At 47.4% G+C, this 21,155-nt stretch overlaps 1 protein-coding gene across 7 annotated transcripts in view; it reads right to left on the bottom strand.

The window, feature by feature from the left end:
- LOC309342306 (uncharacterized protein) overlaps positions 1 to 21,155 on the bottom strand; it is a 477,018-nt gene that overhangs the window by 44,702 nt on the left and 411,161 nt on the right. For all 7 annotated transcript variants that reach the window (XM_081862832.1, XM_081862829.1, XM_081862830.1 and 4 more), the window contains one exon: positions 6,537 to 6,654. In XM_081862832.1, the coding sequence (XP_081718958.1) occupies positions 6,537 to 6,654 (118 nt within the window). The remainder of the gene's footprint in view (positions 1 to 6,536; positions 6,655 to 21,155) is intronic.

The raw sequence follows: 21,155 nt of genomic DNA, 5'->3' as shown, positions 1-21,155 counted from the left end.
TTAACTACTGCATCTCAAGATTTTGATTTAAAATGTTGTCCTAGATTATCCCACATGTCAAAGTCACTGGTGTGAATAAAAAATTCCTATGCCTTATGGTTTTTGAGTTATGAGGAGCAGAATGAGGGAAAATGAGGGAAATATTATATATATGCATAATGCACTATTTAAAGCTTTTTTAAAAAAAGCAATGTGGCATAAAGTTACTTATGGAGCCCCTCTGGTATTAGGGGTCCTGAAGTTTAAGCTGTGAGCCTCCCTGATACTTGCAGGTATATAAATTCAATAAATAAATAAATAAATAAATAAGCAAGCTTTGGCCACCTCAGGAGAAGAGAAGATTCCCTGGAAAAGAGCCTGATGTTGGGAAAGATGGAGGGCACAAGGAGAAGGGGACGACAGAGGACGAGATGGTTGGACAGTGTTCTCAAAGCTACGAACATGAGTTTGAACAAACTGCGGGAGGCAGTGGAAGACAGGAGTGCCTGGCGTTGCTTTGGTTCATGGAGTCACGAAGAGTCGGACACGACTAAACGACTAAACAAAATTTCTGTGCGCTGCTCTGGTTCGCCAGAAGCCGCTTAGTCATGCTGGCCACATGACCCCAGAAGCTGTACACTGGCTTCCTCAGCCAGTAAAGCGAGATGAGCGCTGCAACCCCAGTCGACCACGACTGGACCTAATGGTCAGAGGTCCCTTTACCTTTACCCAGTGCCCTTAGAAAGAGCTGCAGACTTGCTTTTGTTTATACTGTAGCAGGGTTGGGGAGCTTATGGTCCTCTGGCTGTTGCTGAACTCCAATTCCCATCAGCCCCAGCTGGCATGGCCAATGGTGAAGGATGATGAGAACTGCAGTCCAGCAATATCTAGAGCGCCACATCCCTGGTATACAGCTATCTGCACATTTACCTGGGGAAATGTCCTATTGAATAGAGGGGCTTACTTTCCAACACAGTCAGAGACTGGTTTGTTGGCAAATTTCTCAAGAGCATGAAATTATCTCTCTCTACCACCTCCCCCAAAGGTTGAGGAGGAATCACTGAAACAAACTGAATTTGATCCAATTGCGGACTACAGGAGAGTAACACTTGAGAGCAGTACATGTGAAAAGGATCTAGGAGTCTTGGTTGACCACAAACTTGACATGAGCCAACAGTGTGATGCGGCAGCTAAAAAAGCCAATGCAATTCTGGGCTGCATCAATAGGAGTATAGCATCTAGATCAAGGGAAGTAATAGTGTCACTGTATTCTGCTCTGGTCAGACCTCACCTGGAGTACTGTGTCCAGTTCTGGGCACCACAGTTCAAGGAGGACACTGACAAACTGGAACGGGTCCAGAGGAGGGCAACCAAAATGGTCAAAGGCCTGGAAACGATGCCTTATGAGGAACGGCTAAGGGAGCTGGGCATGTTTAACCTGGAGAAGAGGAGATTAAGGGGTGATATGATAGCCATGTTCAAATATATAAAAGGAGGTCACATAGAGGAGGGAGAAAGGTTGTTTTCTGCTGCTCCAGAGAAGCGGACACGGAGCAATGGTTCCAAACTACAAGAAAGAAGATTCTACCTAAACATTAGGAAGAACTTCCTGACAGTAAGAGCTGTTCGACAGTGGAATTTGCTGCCAAGGAGTGTGGTGGAGTCTCCTTCTTTGGAGGTCTTTATGCAGAGGCTTGACAACCATATGTCAGGAGTGCTCTGATGGTGTTTCCTGCTTGGCAGGGGGTTGGACTCGATGGCCCTTGTGGTCTCTTCCAACTCTATGATTCTATGATTCTATGATTCTATATTCTTATCATGTGGCAGAACTAGAAATACTACTGCTACTTCTACTATTTATGCTAATGCTGATGATAGTAATAGTAGGCATCCCAAGGACAATTTTTATTTTTCATGTGAAGGCAGTCTCCCGACACTGCAAACCTATGCACCTTTACCTAGGAGTAAGACTCACTGAGTGGAGCTCACTTCTCAGTGGACATGCATAGAGTTGTTCATGCATTTCTAAAATAAGCTCTGTGGAAAGTGTGTGTGTGTGTGTGTCTGTACAATGGTACCTCTGGTTACGTACTTAATTCATTCCGAAGGTCCGTTCTTAACCTGAAACTGTTCTTAACCTGAAGCACCACTTTAGCTAATGGGACCTCCTGCTGCTGCTGCGCTGCCGCCGTGTGATTTCTGTTCTCATCCTGAAGCAAAGTTCTTAACCAGAGGTATTATTTCTGGGTTAGCAGAGTCTGTAACCTGAAGCATCTGTAACCCGAGGTACCACTGTATATTATTTGCCAAGTGTGGGCGTTATAGGAGCCAACTCCTAGGGACCAAGGTCCCTTCACCCCCCTAAAAATATTTAATTGGGTCAGGGTCGCCTCTCCCCCCCCCCCCAAGCTGAAAGCCATTTCCATTTGAATGGTGTGCATGTGTAGCATCTTGTGATGGATTCTGCAGGGTGGGTCTTACCTGGGCCTCCCCAATATTTAATTCAAATTGGCACCCCTGCACGGGGTAAGGGGGCTTCAAGCGTTTCAGTTTTCATGGGGCCAGTTAACCTCCCAGTTCCAAAGTCTCCCAGTTTTGAAAGCGAAAGAGATACAGGCAACTGAAAACGGAGACACTAGAGCCGAACAGGCCCTGAGAGAAAACCATACTGAGCAATGCCCTGTAGGGCTACAGAGAATAAACTGACCAGTCGTAGGGCAAAGTAGCAAACGCCTCTTGGTCGCGCTTGGGTATTATATTTTCCAGGCAGGGTCAAACTCCTTTGGGCTCCGCAATCCTCCGCTTTTGAGTGAGGACCGATGAGTGCTTCTGTACATTAATGCCTGCGCCTACCTCGATTCCCCTCCCCTTGTTTCTTTCTCACCACTCTCCTGTTCCCTCGGGAGGGGGAAGCAGGCCAGCGGATAATTGCAACCCCCTCCCTTCAATCCTCAGAGCTGCGCTAATCCGAAAACTCAAGTGCCCGTAAGTAAAACTTCAGGGGGGGAAAGTGATTGAAACTGACAAATACAGGGTGACAAATAATCAATAAAAGCCCAGTTCGACATCCTTCATTGTTTTCAGGCACTAACGGCAAGTAATGAAACCTCTGCTGGAAGGGAGAAGGAGAAGGCGGCGGGCAGGCAGGGGGGCGCCCCCCACTTGGAGACCTTCTGCGGGGGAGCCCCCGGCTCCAGAAGCCGGATTAATGGCCTCACCTCATAGGCAGATCTGGTCTTCTCATCAACCTTAATTAAAATCATTTTTAAAATGTCGGGGCTCTGCCTTCAGCGTGGGGGGAAACGGAGAGAGGTTGGCTGCGGGCTTCCTTTGGGTAACGAATCGCTTTTTAATTGGGGTGGGTCACTCCCCTCCCCTCCCTCCAATTTCTTGTTGACTAACAAGCAGGTGATTCGTAACATCCTAATGCTGGTCACCTTGTAGCAGAGCGCGGAAGTGCGGAAATACGTTTTTAAACCAAAAGTCATCGGGTCAGTTGTGCGCAAAGGCGCAGCGAAAAAGTCCCCACGCCGTTGTGTTTAGGGTTAGGAGTCGACTCTCAGCTTGGCTGACTTTGCTTATTTGTTTCGTTCCAGCTCCCGGCTTTTCAACCAAGATGGGCTTACAGTGAAAATCTGCGCAGAGGTATAATATTATTGGGGACACGTGTTGGAGGGAGGAGAGAGGCGGGGGAGGCTCTCCCTTCCGGCCACAGGGAGTTGGCGCTGCAAAACAGACTCCGGGCGCTTCTCTCCCAAGCTGGAGGGGGCCGAGGAAGCCGCAGCTGAGCTCAGGGACTGGCTGATGGGTAAGGATGCCAGGCCACAGAAGCAACCCTAAAAGTCATGCTCGGAGAAGACCTCCCTGAAATTAATGGGTTTAAGTCAGTCATGGGTTTACTCTGAGCAGAATTAACAATAGACACCCACCCCACGTCCATTACTTGGAAGTAAGTTTCACCGAAATAACTGAATTGCTTTTAAAAGTACAGTGGTACCTCGGGTTACATGCGCTTCAGGTTACAGACTATGCTAACCCAGAAATAGTACCTCGGGTTAAGAACTTTGCTTCAGGATGAGAACAGAAATCGTGCTCCGGCGGCGCGGCGGCAGCAGGAGGCCCCATTAGCTAAAGTGGTGCTTCAGGTTAAGAACCGTTTCAGGTTAAGAACTGACCTCCGGAACGAATTAAGTACTTAACCCGAGGTACCACTGTATAGGATTTAGGATCCAAGTGTCACCGATTCTCTGTCCCGAAGGGTGCGATCCCTCCTAAAGCGCCTTACTAAAGAGTTAAGACGCATATTTCGCATTTCCGCGACGTGAGTGGAACACGGATGAAACATAAAACGTGCAAGTGCCCAAACAATTGGTATGCGAACACACGTGTCGTATAACATCGCTAATGCCACACGAAGTGTTTATCCAGAAGGATAGGAAAGGCAGTTTTGCACGTCCTTTACGCCCTTTCCTAAATGCTACTGCATTAGAAGCAGATCTTATTGAGTCAACGAAACTTCTTTGGAAATAATAAGCGCGTGTATATGGATGCTTCAGGCTGCAGCCTTGTGCCCCTTAACCCGGGAATAAGCGACACAGAATGTAGCGGGACTTACTTCCAAATAAACCCGTTTGTCTGTGTATTCCGTTTGCTCTCTCTCCCTTCCTCTCTCACACACATACGAATAGGGCGTTAGACAGAAATGACGCCACAATCCTATACACGAATCTTCCCTATATTTACTCGGGAACAAACCCCGCGAGACTGGAACCCAACCAGCTCAGCAAACGTAGGCCGGGCACGTTAGCATCTTAAAGCCGAGGTCTTAAATACACCTGAAGGAGCTCTGGCTTGCAATAAGGTGTATTGTTCAGGATTCTGCTGCAAAAGCGGCTGGCCATCTAAGCTTTTCGCTTTGCCGGGGCAATTCCTTGTTTAACACCAACTCGGAATGTGCTGCAGCCCTGAAACAACTCGCTTCGACTTTGCTTGGCCCTAGTCAGTGGATTGTGAGTCCCCACCCCAAGGATTTATAGGGCTTCGCTTGCTTTTCGTAACTCGCTCCCAACACCCTTTTTAAAAGTGCCTGCAGGTGTGTGCCCCATTTTCTCAATCATATTTGTCAACCCATGTCCCATTATCTAGCTGAAATCTTGCTCGGTCCATCTTGTCCGCCGTCTCGCCAGGAAAGACTTGAGAAACAAGATACAGTAGAGCAAGAAGGAGGGAGCCATTGCAAGTGCTTGGTCCCTCTGTCTGCCCATCCTATGGAAAGGGAAAGGCACACCTACGCACAGGGATGCCCACAGGTTCCCTTCAGCGAATGTATCAACCGGATATAAGTCATTGAGCTAAGCTCCACACGTGTACAGCGATTCACACGTAACGTTCAAGAGTGCACAGTCTGTGTACCTGTGGACAAAAAAGCGGGACTGTACAGATCAACAAATGAACGTTCTTTCACACAAACACTTGTAAGTGTGTACAGGCCACTTGCTTCTGTGTTCAGTGTGATGCGGGAACAGGCCTCATACAAACCTTAGAAACATATCAGCCTTGGAAAAGGCAAGTTCCAGAAAAACATCCTTCCTACTCAGATGCGCTGCTCTTCAAAATGTTACTGGAAACCAATTGTTGGGGTGTGATTAGATCAGGCATAAGCAAACTCGGTCCTCCGGATGTTTTGGGACTACAATCCCCATCATCCCTGACCACTGTTCCTGTTAGCTAGGGATGATGGGAGTTGTAGTCCCAAAACATCTGGAGGGCCGAGTTTGCATATGCCTGGATTAGATGCTGGATGAGATTTATTTCCGCATCAACCTTATCGAATGGAGCAGCCAGCGCCAGCCTGATTTCAAAATATGGCCAATGCCACCTTGTAGGCAACTGAGGCCTGAGCAACCATCTTCAGCCCTCGGGGACGCGTATTATGGGTGGTGCCCGGGTACACCCAAGCCACAGAGAATATTCCCCTTCACACCTATGGGGTCCGGATTGCTCCTACTGCCTCCCCACCCACACCCCCTGGTCAGCGCTTAGTCGAGACGGTTTTTGTCTTTCCGGGCGCCCGCTCGCCTTGACCTCTTGCTTCAAGGCGGTTGTCTGGCCAGGTCAGGCGGGAAGCAGACGCTGCCTGGACCCGTTCGGCGACCGGCTCGAGAGTGTCTCTCCGCATTAAAATCTGATCGATCAGGTTCCAGGGCCTACAGGAAGTGGAGTCGCTTCTCCTTGTCCAAACGGGAACTTCTGGGGCTGCGCCAATGAAGCGCACTGTCACATAATCGATAAGGAGAGCTCAGCTGTCACGGATCCGAAAGGGGCTTCCGACGCCAGCAGTAACGTGATTTGGCACCTTCAGGTTTGGGGATGGGCAGCCTGGGCTACTAAGACGATGCGAGGGAAGAGACGGGCGGGGGCCAGAGGAGTGGGTGAGTGGGTGGCGGCAGCAACCCAGGAGTCTGAAGGGGTCCGGCTTGGCATTCCTCTCGCTCGGGCGCACATTTTCAGCTCCACGATTTGGGGAAGGGGGGTGGGAGAGAGAGCTGATCCCTTACCGCCAAGTTTGCTGTTGTCATCCTGCCCCACTGTTCTCCAGGCCATCTCCGATACGTCTCGATTCAATTCCATGCCGAAGGCTGAAGAGCTCCTTGCATCTCCAAACGGTTTGGCAACCTGGACAGAAAGTTCAACCGGGAGTATTGTGAGACCACCACTTAAAACAAAAACTGATCCTCCCCCTCCCCCTCCTCTCGCAATGGCAAATGCATGTTTTCGGAAGTGATTCTGATGGAACTTACTTCCAAGTAAGGCTGTGATTCTAGCACAGTCACAAGAACGAAGTCAAAGAAGATTGCTAAAGATCGAAGGAGCAGTCCGTGGGCCACACCTGGATCCTGGAACCAGTGATCCAATATAGATAGAGCTTCCAGGAGCTTCCAGTGTGTGAAAAGGACCTCATGGGGGCGTGTTAAAATAGGATTGCAACTCCCCACCCTTGCGCATCAGCCCAGGGGGGAATATGAAACCACCATTTGCAAAAGAGCAGCGATTCTATGGCCTAGTTTTTATTAACAACGCTAAAGCTAAAGTAGTGGGGAAGTCTGCACCTGTTGGATTTATCCCTGTCACGCAGCAGTTAAAGGTATAAAAACCCTGCGAATTAGTGGAGAAATTATTTAAAGCATTTGGAGGTGAAGTTCGCGTTGGTTTTAGCCCCGCGCCCGGTCCCAAGATTTAGGGGAGAAGCTGACCGCTTGACCTACTATTCAATTAAACCGAAGCCTTAGATAGAAATCAGTGGGCCTTCCAAGAGTAAATGCGCAGCGCCCAATCAACATACTTCGAAATAAATTCCGCCGACTTTAAACTTCCAGAATAAATATTGTTGGAGAGATGCGAAAATGTTTGGATTTCAGCTAATGACTCTTGGATGACTTGTCAACGTCACTTGCAGTGACTTTTTTTTTTTAACTTTATTTTGAATAAGAAACCGGCAATAGCGTGTTCGTGTATAGGGCTTAGCAAGGGAATGTTTCAGCTTCGGTGTAAGGTTGCTGCCTTTGAAATCGTGATCCGGTTAGCTTGTGGAAAGGGATCTTAGTTAATTCATAGTTAATGCGCAGCGTTCAGCGGGCACCTGGCTGTTGTTGTTCTCTGAATATTTAAAAGCACCCGTGTTCGATGATAAATTTATGAAAAACCAAGTGAACCCGGGGCTAGGAAAAGAAGGCTGCCAGGAAAGCCGAGTTTCTGATTGGTCGGGGAAAGGACTTCCGGAACTGGATTGGCTAATGCCGATGCCGGGAGTTACAACTATTGGATAATCTCATTGCCTGGGTCTTCTGCAGGGCTCTCCATAGAGCAGAAGGAGACGTTCTCCTGAAGGAGGGTGGGTTGCTCGCGGGAGGGTATTTCCCCAATAGTTCAGCATCTGCGCTGGATCTCTGAGTATTTTCCCGACAAAGTGTCAAATGCTCCTATATAGCACTAAAAATGTTTAAACGTCGGGGCTTAAAACATCTGATCGAGGGGTCCAACTATTATGCACTTAGACAAGGCTGGCTTCTTAAAGACGTCCCCCGTGAGCTCCAGAAGAACCTTGGATCAGTGATTCCTTCTGCGGGAGCCTCGCCAAAGGCCGAGCCCGAGAGGTTTCACACATCCATGCGCAGGAGCTCTGCCCCATCGTCGCATCACTGACTGACTAACTCAATAGAAAAAAATACAACCATTGCGTTTTGAAGTTATTTGTGGTGTTTGATCTACGACGGTCCTTTCACGCGTGCTGGCCCTCACTTGATGTGGCAGACAAGGCGTCGACTTATCCTGAGTTGCCACCGGCGGCACAATCTTTGTCTCCCGCTTCACACGGAGGGGAAGGGACCGAATGTCTCTTATATTGTTCATCAGTTTAGCGTTTCCCTGCTGTGTTTTCTGGATGGATGGGCTGAGGAGGCTAAAGCTCCAAATAAATATGAAATACCCTCATATTAATATTTTTTTTAAAGGATCCAAGCACGTTGTGCCTGAAGAGAAATCTTGCAAAGAATAGATGGCTGCACTTCCCTTTTTAACTTCAAATTAGGAAACTCTGTCAGATGAAAGGGCAGCTTCCCTTTGGTGGAACTGCAGCTTCATTTGATCATATCTTTATTTGAGTGTTGCCTGAACAATAGGAACCTGAAGGGAAAGAATGAAGAAATTGCGTTGCAGTTGATCCTTTGATTCTGACAGAGGGAAACTGTTGCGCGTTTATCAGATTAGAACTGTCCAGAAGTGAGTGTGTGAGCGCGCGCGCGCGCGCAGGCGCGCATTATATATATACACACTGTATAACATATAGGAAAACTAATCAGGCGACTGGGGGTTGTGTGCAAGCCCGTCCACGGGCGCGCGGAAGAGTGCTCTTAAGTACCACAGCTCCTTCAATCCCCTTCTGGATAAGATTCAAGTCTCTCCCTCGGCTTACAGTAATATACTCTGCCAACCTTGAGGCTCTTCCCCCCCTCCCCTCCCCTACAAAAAAGAAAAAGAGGGATTTAATGAGGCCGAGCTTAGACCCTTCTATAATTTAGAGGATTCGCCAGAGCTGTAAAATGACAATGGGGACATGTGTAGTGCAAGAGAGGTGAAATCCCATCCAGGGACAAAGTTGCTTATTTCTGAAGGAGCTGTCATTTCCAGCAGGGGGGACACAATGGCAGGGCCAGGAGGGACGGAGCTCTGATCTCCACCTCGGAGAGAGATAACCACCTGATTAAAATGGGCCTCTTGTTCTCTTGGTTACTCGATCGTCGTGTGAACTTGCCTTACTTACTATTCTGGGCAAAGACGACTCAGTCTCCCCAGATTTCAATGCCCTGAGAACTCCCCTCCCTCCTCTTTCTCTCTCTCTCGCCGCTTCGCTTTTCCTTGGAGCATCATCCCGGCCAGTTCTTAGGCAGCCGACACTTAGGTCTAGGAGGATTCACGGGTCACGAAAAACGCCGGGGGCTTTAGGAGCACATAAAAGTTTCGCACAGCTATGGCGCATCTATTAGCACACACACACACACATCCAATATGGCACAGGAAAGATCCGCCCCTTTGCTATACTTTTTTACCCTTTGACGGCTTGGGCCACACAGGTTACTTAAATCTGTGCACTTGCATGTGAGAGATATGTACATTTGGATTTTGAGCGTATTTATCGAGTTTGGTGGGGATTTACTGCCTAATAAGTGTGTTCAGAGCGGAAGCCTTGCATTGGGACACCCCATACAAAAACTTCACCAGACATTTCAAGGGCACTCTGGATAAATGACGGGAGGATTGCTCCTGAGTTGCTCCGAGGTTCTTGGCTTATTTCACCTATAGAAGGATGGTCATCTCTCATGTATGATCTAGGAGGTTGGACTAGATGGCCCCTGGGGTCCCTTTCCAAGTCCACAATTCTCTGATTCTAGTTATTTCAGATATCTGGGTTCCTAACCACGCTTACTTGGAAGTAGGCTTCATTGGATTTAATGGTTGCAACTCCCAAGTAAACACGTTTATAGCCAACGCCTCTGCCTAATTATTGCTATCAGTCCTATGCGTATTTACGCAGAAGATCAACCCCATTGAGTCTCAAGTAAAGGCGCGCCGGATTGTGGCCTTCTTAACTAGGAAGAAAGTACCACAAGTTCCCTATTGACATATTTAGGATCGGATTTTTCCTTGAAAAGAAGTGGGACTGACTTCAGCAGCAGTACCGTTTGAAGAACAGCGTCCATACAGGCCAATTCTAAACACGTTTCTGCAGCAGTATATCCCGTTGTCTATGACTCAGTTATAATTCAGGTGCTTCTGTTGAATAAGATTGGAGGTCTATCTACAAACTTGCTATTCAAGTGTTAAGCGCTGTCCACTGCTTTGTAGATAAGTATTTCATCTGCAATTTGCTGATCAAAGCAGGTTCCCCGCCCCCCCGTACTTTTAATAGATTCGGATCCCACTCCAGTTCAGGCAATTAATTCAGAAAAAGAGATTGAAATATGCACCCTGATCTCCTCTGCCTCGCCTCTATTTATAGGATTCTGGTGCCCGCTTGTTTCTCATTCCCGTCGCCCTAAAGGGCTAAATTTTCTGTAAAGATGGGAAATAATAATAATTCATTATTTATCCATCTGGCTGGGTTTCCCCACAATTTCCCCACCGACGGCTGTCCTAGCAAAATTAGCAAGAATTCCCTATAGATCCCAAATGGTTATTTGGTTTCGGATCTCAGGTCTTCCCTTTGCAAGGAAGCCAGCCAGACTCGCCCACTACGGGGCAAGAGAACTGGCTGGCCCGGGCGGGGCGGGAGGAAAGAACACCCCGCCCGTATCAACAAGTTCTCAAAGGAATAAAATATTATTTCCCTTTGGTGACATTTCCCCGTCCCTCTCCCAGCCCCCCCCCCCCGTCTCTTTTCCTCTCGACGACCTTATCTGACCGAATTCTTTGACAACCAGATCCTAAACACAACGTTTCCTGTGGAAGGAAGCGCCTTGATTTCAGTAAAAGTTAATTTCAGCTAAAGGCGTTTAGGATCACCGTTTTAGCCGCCGATCTTTCTCTTCCCCTCTCCACAACAGGTGTCTCTGAAAGCCGCAACTAGCATTTTCGCCCCTTCTTCCTTTGGAGGCTCTTATTTAAACAGGCCGGGGGCAAATAGACGGCAATATTTCAGACCGTTTCTTTTGAAAAAAATATATAGTTTTGCGCATTAAAGTTAAAAAGCAGGGGGAGTGGAAAAATTTAATCCACTCTGTCAGCCCTGATGGTGAAGCTGAAGGATTTATCTGGTCGGTCTTCTTTCTCCATCTACCCCCAAATCAGTGAGCACTTAGAGACATTTCCTTGAGAAACCAGCCTGTTGGTTCTCAGTGGGGTTTTCTTGCAAGTAAAAGGTTTGTAAGATTTGGGCATAAATCGTCTTAAATTCTAATATTGCATGTGTGGTGGTGGGGCTCTTTTCGTTGGACTGACCTGTGTTTGAGCAGGAGAGGAAAATACTTTTGACAAAAGCAGGAGTGTTGTATAAGCGGTGTGTGTATATATATATATATAAAATTAATCTAGGGAATACCCAAAGATTTATGGCAGAATCTAGGTAGAAAGATCTTCTGCCCCCTTGAATGCATTTTGCGCAACTCGCGTTTATTTCAGTGGGCCTGTACTGGGCAGGAGAATTTCCAGAGGAAAGCCCTTTCACAGAGAATCTGCAAGGCTAATGTAATTCTGTCTGTCTGAATAAATGGATGAACAACTGAATATCTCTCACACATTCTATTATGTCCGTCTCTTGTGAAGACAGGAATTGCACGAAGTGCAAATCTGTTTCCTGCTATTATTTTTATTCTCTGATTATTGACAGTCTATTCTATCCTAACAGGACTATTTATTTGAATGTTCCAAGTTAGGATATCTGATCTCCTAAATGCCAGTTAATTGCCAGGAGATTATCTTGAAATCAGCGGGGTTTGCTGCCGTGTAAACTGCGTTTTGGATCGGGATGTCGGCGAGATTAGCGAGAGACTGATTAGAAGATAATTATCTTCGTATAAAAACACGTATATTGTAGCTATCTCTGTAAAGAATACCTCGGGCGGATAGAGAGATAGCATCTTCATAAACAGGAACGAATTCATCAACGAAAATTTCCTTTTATTTCCACGTCAGTCAGCTAATCGATCAACCTGAAGCAGAATCCAGATCTGGCTCCAGGGGAAAGAAAACCAAATAGAAATACATGCCAAACATTATGGGATAGATTGATCTCTATGAACAGCTCTCCCTGGGAGCTTTACCTTTATGCATCAGATTAGGGATTGTCTGTGTTTTCCTATCTAGATGGACAACCCTCGACGTTTTGATACTCTCTACTAAAATGGATTTACTGAAATAGATTTTGTTTTTAACATGTCAAAAGACACCACCCGTCCCATCGCAGTGAATCCAGAGTAGCTCAGCCACTCAGACTCGCTTAAGGAAACCAAGGAGGCCCATAGTTGAGGAGTTATGGCGACAACTTCGGTCGCCCGCTTGCAACTTTTCCATTATTCCGCCTGGATCAATCTGTAAATAGTGTTTTCCCACGGCCCGATTCGCTTGTTAGGCACCGGACTAAAATCCTCGGAGAGGGCGCATCGCCCTCCTTATATGCCTTCTCCAGGCGATTATCGCTGACTCCCGCTTGGTGTTTGTGTCTCTGTTTGTTTGGAATTATTTCCGGTTTGGTTTATTTTTCTCCCCCTGCTATTTTCCCTACTTTAACACTAAATTGACACACCTACAGAGACAGCTAGCTACCTCTCCGGGTCAACATCGGAAAGATAATTCCAAGCCCCGCACCCTCCTTCCCTCCCTCCCTCCCTCTCCGGCTGCATTCCACCACTCTCGCTCCCCTCCTGGCTCAAAGTAAATAGTAAAAGGCCCATTCAGGTCCGTGGACCACACGGAAAGCCTTAATTAGGCTGATGAAATCCCCAGAAATGTATAGATTCGCTATAATCGAGGGTGTCCCAACCCTACCCCCGCCGCTCCTCTGGTGTCTATAGTCAAGGAATACGGGAGCAGCTGGGAGAATAGAAAGACCCGTCGGGGGTGGGGTGGAGGAAGTCATGCATGTAATTGAGTATATTTAACATAACTATTTTAATGATTAGTGATTAAAAGTGCACCCTCCTGGAAGTTGGGGACCTCCGCAATTTGTTCTGAACAACTCTGAGGACATATCGATCTATCTATCATCTATCTATCTATCTCAGGCGTAAAGAAACAAAATATGCACAAAGCGTTTTTTACTTGTTGGTTTCAGAAGAGAGGGTCTCACCCTGGCCTTAATCGCGTTGGCATGGGCGGGGGGACTACCTTTCAGCAGGTACTCCAAGTTTCATTGAATGGTGATGATGATGATGATAATTCCTGCCTCCATTTCCTCAGCTTTTCTTGGCCGTCCTTCTATATCAAATTTCAGGGGGCCCCCGTCATCTCTATTTTATTTTATTTTATTTCTTACTGTAATGGACCTGTCGTCTCCTTTTTTGTAAAAATAAAATAAAATAAATCATGCAGACGGGTGCCGCTATATTAATAAGCAAAGGCTAGTCCCGGGAAGCTGGGAAATAATATGTTCATTTGAGCATGTGCAGAGTGCATTTGTCTCTTTATGGAGAATCTGCCGCCAGCAGACAAGCCGGTCCATGGCATCTTCCCATTTAGGTATTACGATTGGAGAAATGGTATGCATTTCAGGGCTAAACGTACTAAAGACATCAATTCCTTCACCTTTTGAAGAAAAGCAAATCAGTGGGTAACTCTAAAGTTTACACGAACTTGCACCAATAAAAGACAGTATGGCATTTATTTTATAATCAGTTCTGTATAGCGGTGAATTGGGTTGTTTCCAGACAACAGCGTAATTGATTGCTTTTGTCCAGGGAATATGCAGACTTTGGAGTTACTCAGCATTCTTTGTCAGTGGAAAAGGAAAAGGCAGCTATTTCTCAAATGAGTGTTTTGGGTCAGTTCAGACAGACAATAACACAAGCAGGCAACTAGCTATGTCTGCTGCCCATTGCAGAGAACTTTTGTGGGGGTTTGCCTCCACTCTTTTCCTGGAGTGTCTAAAAGATGTGCGTTTGTCATTAGCAGTTCTTTCTCTTCGCATCTCCCATTCCCCTCTGAAAAGAATTCTGTGTAATTCCAAAGCTTACATGCTCTGGTTTTAGGGAAAGTTGAGCTCGACATTTACTTTATAATCTACGAAGGGGGTGTTTGCATGCAGTAAAAGAAGCATCCTTTGCAAGGAAACAGCTTACTCCAGTGTTATATTAATTAATCACTGTTTAAGGGCTCCCTTTCCTTAGCTAGGTCACACAATTAGAAACGCAGACTGAAGTGAGTGCGTTTTCTTAATTATTTATATCAGATGAATTGTGGAGGAGGCTGGCGTATATATGTGTGTGTGCGCGCGCGTATGTGCGCGTGCCTGCACAATCCTCGCGTTTATTCCTTGAATTCTAAAAGGGCTGCTTTCTTTTCTTTGGCTGCTCTTTGGGGAAACAGTGGGAGGAGGGAGATTCTCTTTTACCCATCAGCTACTCAGCGTGGAAATAATAATATTTAGTGCATATTATCCTAACTTATTTCTGACAGTGCGTACACAAGGGGACGATGGAGCGGCGGCTGTGGCGAGGGGCGGGGGGTTGTTCTTTGCAGCAGATTCTAGAGGAATCTAGCGCGGAAGCCTGACAGAGAAAGCGGGGTGGTGGTAGAGGGGCGATATATTCCACAAAGCCTGCCTTGCATTGCAGTAATCCTGTTATGGGCGTAGCCAAGGGGGAGGCAGTTGCCGCCCTAGATCAAGTAAAACAATAGAAATTCTGAACTAGCTGACCAATCACGTCGGCTCTGCCCCCCTAACAAAAGTCCTGCTCCCCCCTAACCAAGTCCTGCCCCCACCCTGAACAAAAATCCTGGCTACGCCCATGAACCCTGCTAAACAGAAGCGCACTCTGTTTCAAATTTAACACCGGGTTGATCCGGGATGAAACCCGGCGGAAACCCCACGGAACTTTTCTTCCAGAGTAAACTCCTTCGGATCCCAGCCTTGGTAGTTTTGAATTGAAATGGTTGGACTTCCTCGGGGGCTTCTGGGAGATTAGGTTCCTTCCTGGCCTTTTCTTTCACTCGGGTTGGAGGCAATGAATAAACTGGTCATTGTGGAACCGCGACACAAGCCAACTTTTCGCTCGCTCGCTCGCTTCCCCCGCCCCAGCCCTTTTATTCTCTCAAAGCACACACTTGCCTTAGTTTAGAAAAGGCTGGGGGAAGCTCAAATTTTGCCGGATCACGCCTGGAGGAAAGGTGCACCCAGTGTCCTTTTTGGGGGATAACTGAAGGGTTCGTATCCCTAGGCATCCTGGAATCTGCTTCCCAATAGGTTGGAGAGGGCAGAATCCGGAGTGGAGGGATGGAGAAAGGAACTGAAGTTCAGAGGGTGGATGGACTTCTGTCAAGGATTCTTTAGTTGTGATTGATGCATTGCAGGGGGGCTGGACTTGGGTGACCTTTGGGGTGCCTTCCAGCGCTGCAATTCTACGATTCTGTGATTCATCCCACTATAAGCGGATTCGATCTGGTGAAGTGCCATCGCTGCACATAACCTGCTCCGTTTCTTTCCTCAACCGGAATCCCACAGAGTCTTAGATCACACGGGGGGAGGGGGTACTGAAAAAAATCCTCCTGGGCGGTGCTGAGAGTTGTTTCTTTGGCGTCGTTTTGGTTTAGATGTGAAGTTGGCAGACCCCCTTTATAGGGGCAGGTGGTGACATTACTTGGCCCCGACTTGAGACCGCACTGAAGAATTCGCAGCCTTGAGAGCGTATTTTTCTTCTGGCTATAGTAGTACTTAAACGATAATGGGCGGCGGCGGGAGTGAGGCGGGAGGGGGAAAAGAATTAAACTTTTTCTTTTTTTTTAAGAGGGAGGATGGAGAGCAATGGGGGAAGGGGAGAGGCGAAGATTTATATCTTCTGGAAAGTAGGACGAGCCAGATGGTAATCGCGTCATTAACAAACAAACGTGGGATGGACAAGTGAAGTTTAAAACTGGGGAAGAGATCTGGCGAACAAAGACGGTTGCTGTTGACCAAATAGAGGAAAGTGGGAGGAGGGTCTCCTTCCATTCTGCCTACAGCTGGATAATAAACGAGGGTCCATCTCCCCGCCCCCGGCTTCCCCCTGTTGTGCGCCAGAAAGGGCCAGAGATAAACTTTTTGCAATAGGCAAATGTGGCATTTATTTATGTGTAACCCTTTGTCGCCTCAAGTGTCCCCAATGGGCCTTTAATTCAAATCCCTGGTTTGATAGGGAGAGATTGATTCGCCCGAGTTTATTTTGATGGAAACAAAGCGCCGCTTGTGCAAGTTTGGAAGGGGCAAAGAGTTCAATGGTTATTGGGGGGAGGGGGCTGGTAAGCCGGATCAAGCAAATCTGAAGGGGTGGGGAGCAGTCGGCTCCTCGGGCAGAAGAGAGGACGGGGCATTCCAGGCTTCCTGAAGCCCTGCTGCTCCTCTTGCGTAGCTTTATGGGGCAGCATTCCTTCGATTCTGTTGCTACGAACGTCCCGGCGATAAAAATCTAGCCCGACCCTGTCCGTGTTCACTGATCTAAGTGGCTTAGTCCTGGGTAAGAACGCCTGAGATTGCAGCCACACATCCCTCAGTCCCGGGAAACATCAAGAAGACAGAATTCGGCAATTTTCCATACACCAGTTCCAGCCCCCATGAAATCTGTGGGGCTTTCGATCGAGTAAGGATGCAGAGGTCCCTTGCTCCGGAAGTCACACAGTGAAACGTACCTTTTTATTCAAACTAATGTCTGAGTTACTTTTCTCCCCGGTTGTGATGACGTCATTGAATTTAAGCAGGGGTGCCAACTTGAATAAAATATTGTGGGGGCCCAGGTAAGCCCCACATCACGCAGTCGATCACGTGACGCAGTGCGCACACCTTATTTGAATGGGAATGCCCATCAACTTTGTGGGGGCCCGGCCCCCGCAAATACTTTATTGTGAGGGCTGAAGCCCCCACGGTCCCTAGGAGTTGGCTCCTATGAATGAAAGTGAGCTGGCACCGGGATCATACACTACACCGGACTCGACATTCCAAGTGGGATTCTGATGTTTTACTCCGAGTAGACCCATTGAAATTAATGAACATGAGCAAGTGAGCGTCATTAATTTCAAGGGGTCTCCTCCGAGTAAAACGTAACTTCGATGCTACCGGAAGTTCCCTGTTGCTGCCACATCCATGTGTTCAATAGGGTCGCAATCTCTATAGGTTGAATCCCAAATCCTTCAGCCTAAATAGCTTTGTGGATCATGCTGTGCTTGCAGTTTATTTCAGTTTAGCCTCCATCAACTTGTACAAACTGGCATTACGCACTCGGCGTTAGCCCTACAGTCTGACTTAACTCCTGCGTTTCATTCCGGAGTCGGTGGTGACCTATAGCTCCCCATGTCTTCCAACCGGATTCGGAGTAGTGCTGGAGGGACAGAGGCGGGCAAGTATTTGCAGACAGGACCCAAAGCCTGAGCACATCCCACTTCTGCGTCTTCACATGTTTGCGAATCACATCCTTAAGTCCAGATATGTTGCCCCAACACACCCGCTTGTGTCACAGCAAAGAATGGGTCCGGGTGGGGGAGGGGCTCGACAGAATTAAACAGAAGTTTTAACGTTTTTAGCAGATTTACCTTAGTGGGACGAAATAAATTTAAAACCAGGACAGCATCTTAAAATGTCTTATATAGCACCATAAGGACCTTCCGGTTTCGATTCCCAAGCATATGCCGATACCTAACTGGGCTAAACTGGTTGTGGATTCGCATTTAGTCCCGTGGACATCAAATCCACTTAAATACGAAGGCTGCAAGTGTGAATGGCTTGTGGATTGCGATACATGTTATATCCCGTACATGCTTCCTGTGTTAAAATTTGGTGCACAAGTACTCGAAGAAAATTAACTCCGTTTTCATTAAAGTAAGTGATCTCGCGCTACCTACAGCTCCTGCAAGCCAACACGCAATGGCGTTGGAAAGGACAACTTTAAACTGAAGAAATGTCTGAATGCACTACGTAACTGCCATGTGAAGTAAAAGCTCATTTAAGGCGGTGACATGAAGCTGACTACAGAGAAAGAGGCAGCAGCAGCAGCAAGGTTGTGGCGCCTAACTCTATGATTGCACCTGCTGCCCCCACATCCCGTTATGTTGCTTCCACATAGTCGATTTAGGAAAATAAGGCACTTGTGTATCTGGAAGCTGTCCCCCACCCCAACTTCGTTTCCCAGGTAAAAAAATGTTCAGGTGCAAGTAGCCCCATCTGAGCAAGCGTCACGGCCCGTTTATTCCAAGGGAACTTGTTTCCAAATAAACACCCAAACGCAGCAGCTTTTATCCAAATACAGTGGTACCTTGGGTTAAGTACTTAATTCGTTCCGGAAGTCCGTTCTTAACCTGAAACTGTTCTTAACCTGAAGCACCACTTTAGCTAATGGGGCCTCCCGCTGCTGCTGCGCTGCCGGAGCACGATTTCTGTTCTCATCCTGAAGCAAAGTTCTTAACCTGAGGTACTATTTCTGGGTTAGCGGAGTCTGTAACCTGAAGCGTATGCAACCTGAAGCGCATGTAACCCGAGGTACCACTGTACTTAATCCTGCATTGTGGATAGGACACATTCCCTCACGAAGGAAAGGTTCCTTCTATACAGTTTCTTGTTGTGGTCTAAGTAAGGATGGGGTCTCCCAGTATCCCTCGCGGCTAGAGGCTACAACCCGAATTCACTCTTACATGAGAATTTTGCATGTGAAATAGACCCACAAAAGGTTCTCCAGCAGTCCATTGTTATGTCGCAGCCCGATCCTACGTATGCTGATTCTGAAGTGCGCCCCGTTGAGTTCAAGGGTTCTTCCTCTTCCCCAAAGCTGTAGCCTTCATATATGTGTGTTTGTGTCCTTATTCCCCAGTGATAAGTGTACTTATATGGAAATCAACTGCATTGAAATTAGTGTAGGCTTTAGCTCCATTGAAATGCATTTGGGATGGGGTTAATTTTGAGCAAGGGCGAGAGGAAGGGGTCTTAAGAGAGGAAAGTTTTTTGGGCTTAAATGAAGTTGCAGGCTGAGGAACGATCTTCGCTTGAAAATACGCCCTTTGAAGACTCAAAAGTGACAGACGGACCTAGGTTCTAAAGTTGAGCAGAGTTTGGGTTGGGGGAGTTAATCTAACTTTAAAAGGGGGGGGACTGGAAATCTTTCAAAGCCCTGAGGACTTACCCTCAAGGCCTTATTCAAAGAAAGAGAGACAGAGGAGGGAGGGGGGGAGAGAACCAGCCTGGCGTTTCGTCACAGGCAATTGTAAAGGGGGTTCAAAGGACCGATCAAACAAGTTGCAGAGTAATCTACATTAAAAGTCCGGATGGCGATGTTACAGCCTGCACCTGCAGGGTGTTTGCTCGCCGAGCCCCTCGCCGAGCTACAAATCATCAGGCGAAAAAGCCGCTTATGCTTCCTCTTTGCTTCTCCCAAGAGTTACAGGGCTTCTTTCCTTTGATGATATTTATACATCTTGTTACAGATAAGAGATTTTTTTTTTTAAAGGAAAAAGAAAGAAAGAAGAATCCCCGAACACACACACACACCAATACGTTTCTGCAAATGGACTCTGTGGGAGTAATCCTGTGGCTCAGTGTCCTTGAAATAACTGGCCAAGCCCCCGGGTGAAACAGCGCCCCAGGAGCCCCAACCGGAGGAACCCCATCTCCAACCTGCTGCTGAATTGATCAGGGCCAGAGAGAATTAGGGGCTGAGCCCATATCGCTCCAGTGATTTAATGAGGCTGTGTGGTCTGCAGACCTCAGGCCGCTTACACCGAAGTAAGCCCCATGATGTCATAGCCGGAGGAAGTCTTTTGGAGAGCTGAAGCCCAGCTCAGCTTAAAAGGGAAAACTGCTGCTTAACTGCGTGTGCTGATGGGACAACCCCTTTGGACTGCTAGCCTAAGGTTCATACAGACGAGGCGGTTTGCTTTTCCTGGGCTCAGTCTAGTGAGCCTCCCCACTGAAACAGCCCTACGGAAATGTTTGGAAGGACGACAGTGGCAAGCGTCACCTAACCGCAGAATTGCGTAACTGACTTAAAAGTTGCCTGAGTGCCACAGAAAGTTGTTGGCTCAATCGTCATATGCAATGCTTTATTAAGTCCTAGATGTAAACCGGCCCAAACCCAAGCAATTTAAATGAACCAGGGTTCGAATTATATAGTACGTGGGACCTTTTCCCGCCTGCGTGTCTGCGGGATTCAAATCTTCAAGATCAGGGATGTCCAACAGGTAGATCTCGAGACCCTTCCCCCCCACACACCAAAAAAAGTTCAACAACTTTGGTAGATCACTGCCAGTTGTTGTTTTTTTATAGTGGGAGTAGATCTCAGTCTCTTGAAAGTTGGACATGCCTGTTCTAGATAAATAAACCTATTCATCTGAAACCAGATCTAGTAGAAGTGAAGCATTTTCACCTTTCACGAATTTCAGGCGCGCAGTTGTCCCGTGGAAGATAAATGCGCACGTAGGTTCCGCGCGTTTACTGGCAAGGAAATACCCTCCGAGTTGAATGGGATTTTCTCCGGAGTAATTCATAGAATCATAGAATCATAGAGTTGGAAGAGACCACAAGGGCCATCGAGTCCAACCCCCTGCCAAGCAGGAAACACCATCAGAGCACTCCTGCAGAAGACTCCCTCAGCCTAAAAAACGGCTTCACTTTGGATGTATCTTGCATTTCCCTTTTATAATGCTTTTGCTTTTAAACCCAACTACAGTATAGTTGTATATATACACGGCCACCCAACCCCCCCCCCCAATAATCCTGCTATGCTAATGGAAAGAAGGGGGGGAGAAGCTGTCCCTCTGGAGTTTCGCCCTCGATTCTAAACCAGGGGGGCTCGCTTGAAAGTGAAGTTATGGTTTCGGGGCCTGACAGGTTACTCGGTAGTAAGCGCCAGTGTTCAGTGGAACCTCCATCCAAGTAAGGCTGCCGCCTGAGATCATAGCAATGCAATTCTGGAGTGACCCCTTTCTTTTCCTAACTCCAGCTGAGCCCCATTTCT

Source organism: Podarcis erhardii (genome assembly GCF_964252035.2).
Source record: "Podarcis erhardii genome assembly, chromosome: 5".
In the NCBI taxonomy this organism is placed as follows: domain Eukaryota; kingdom Metazoa; phylum Chordata; class Lepidosauria; order Squamata; family Lacertidae; genus Podarcis; species Podarcis erhardii.
The sequence above is the reverse complement of the archived record's forward strand: the minus strand, read 5'-3'. Positions and strand labels throughout refer to the sequence as shown.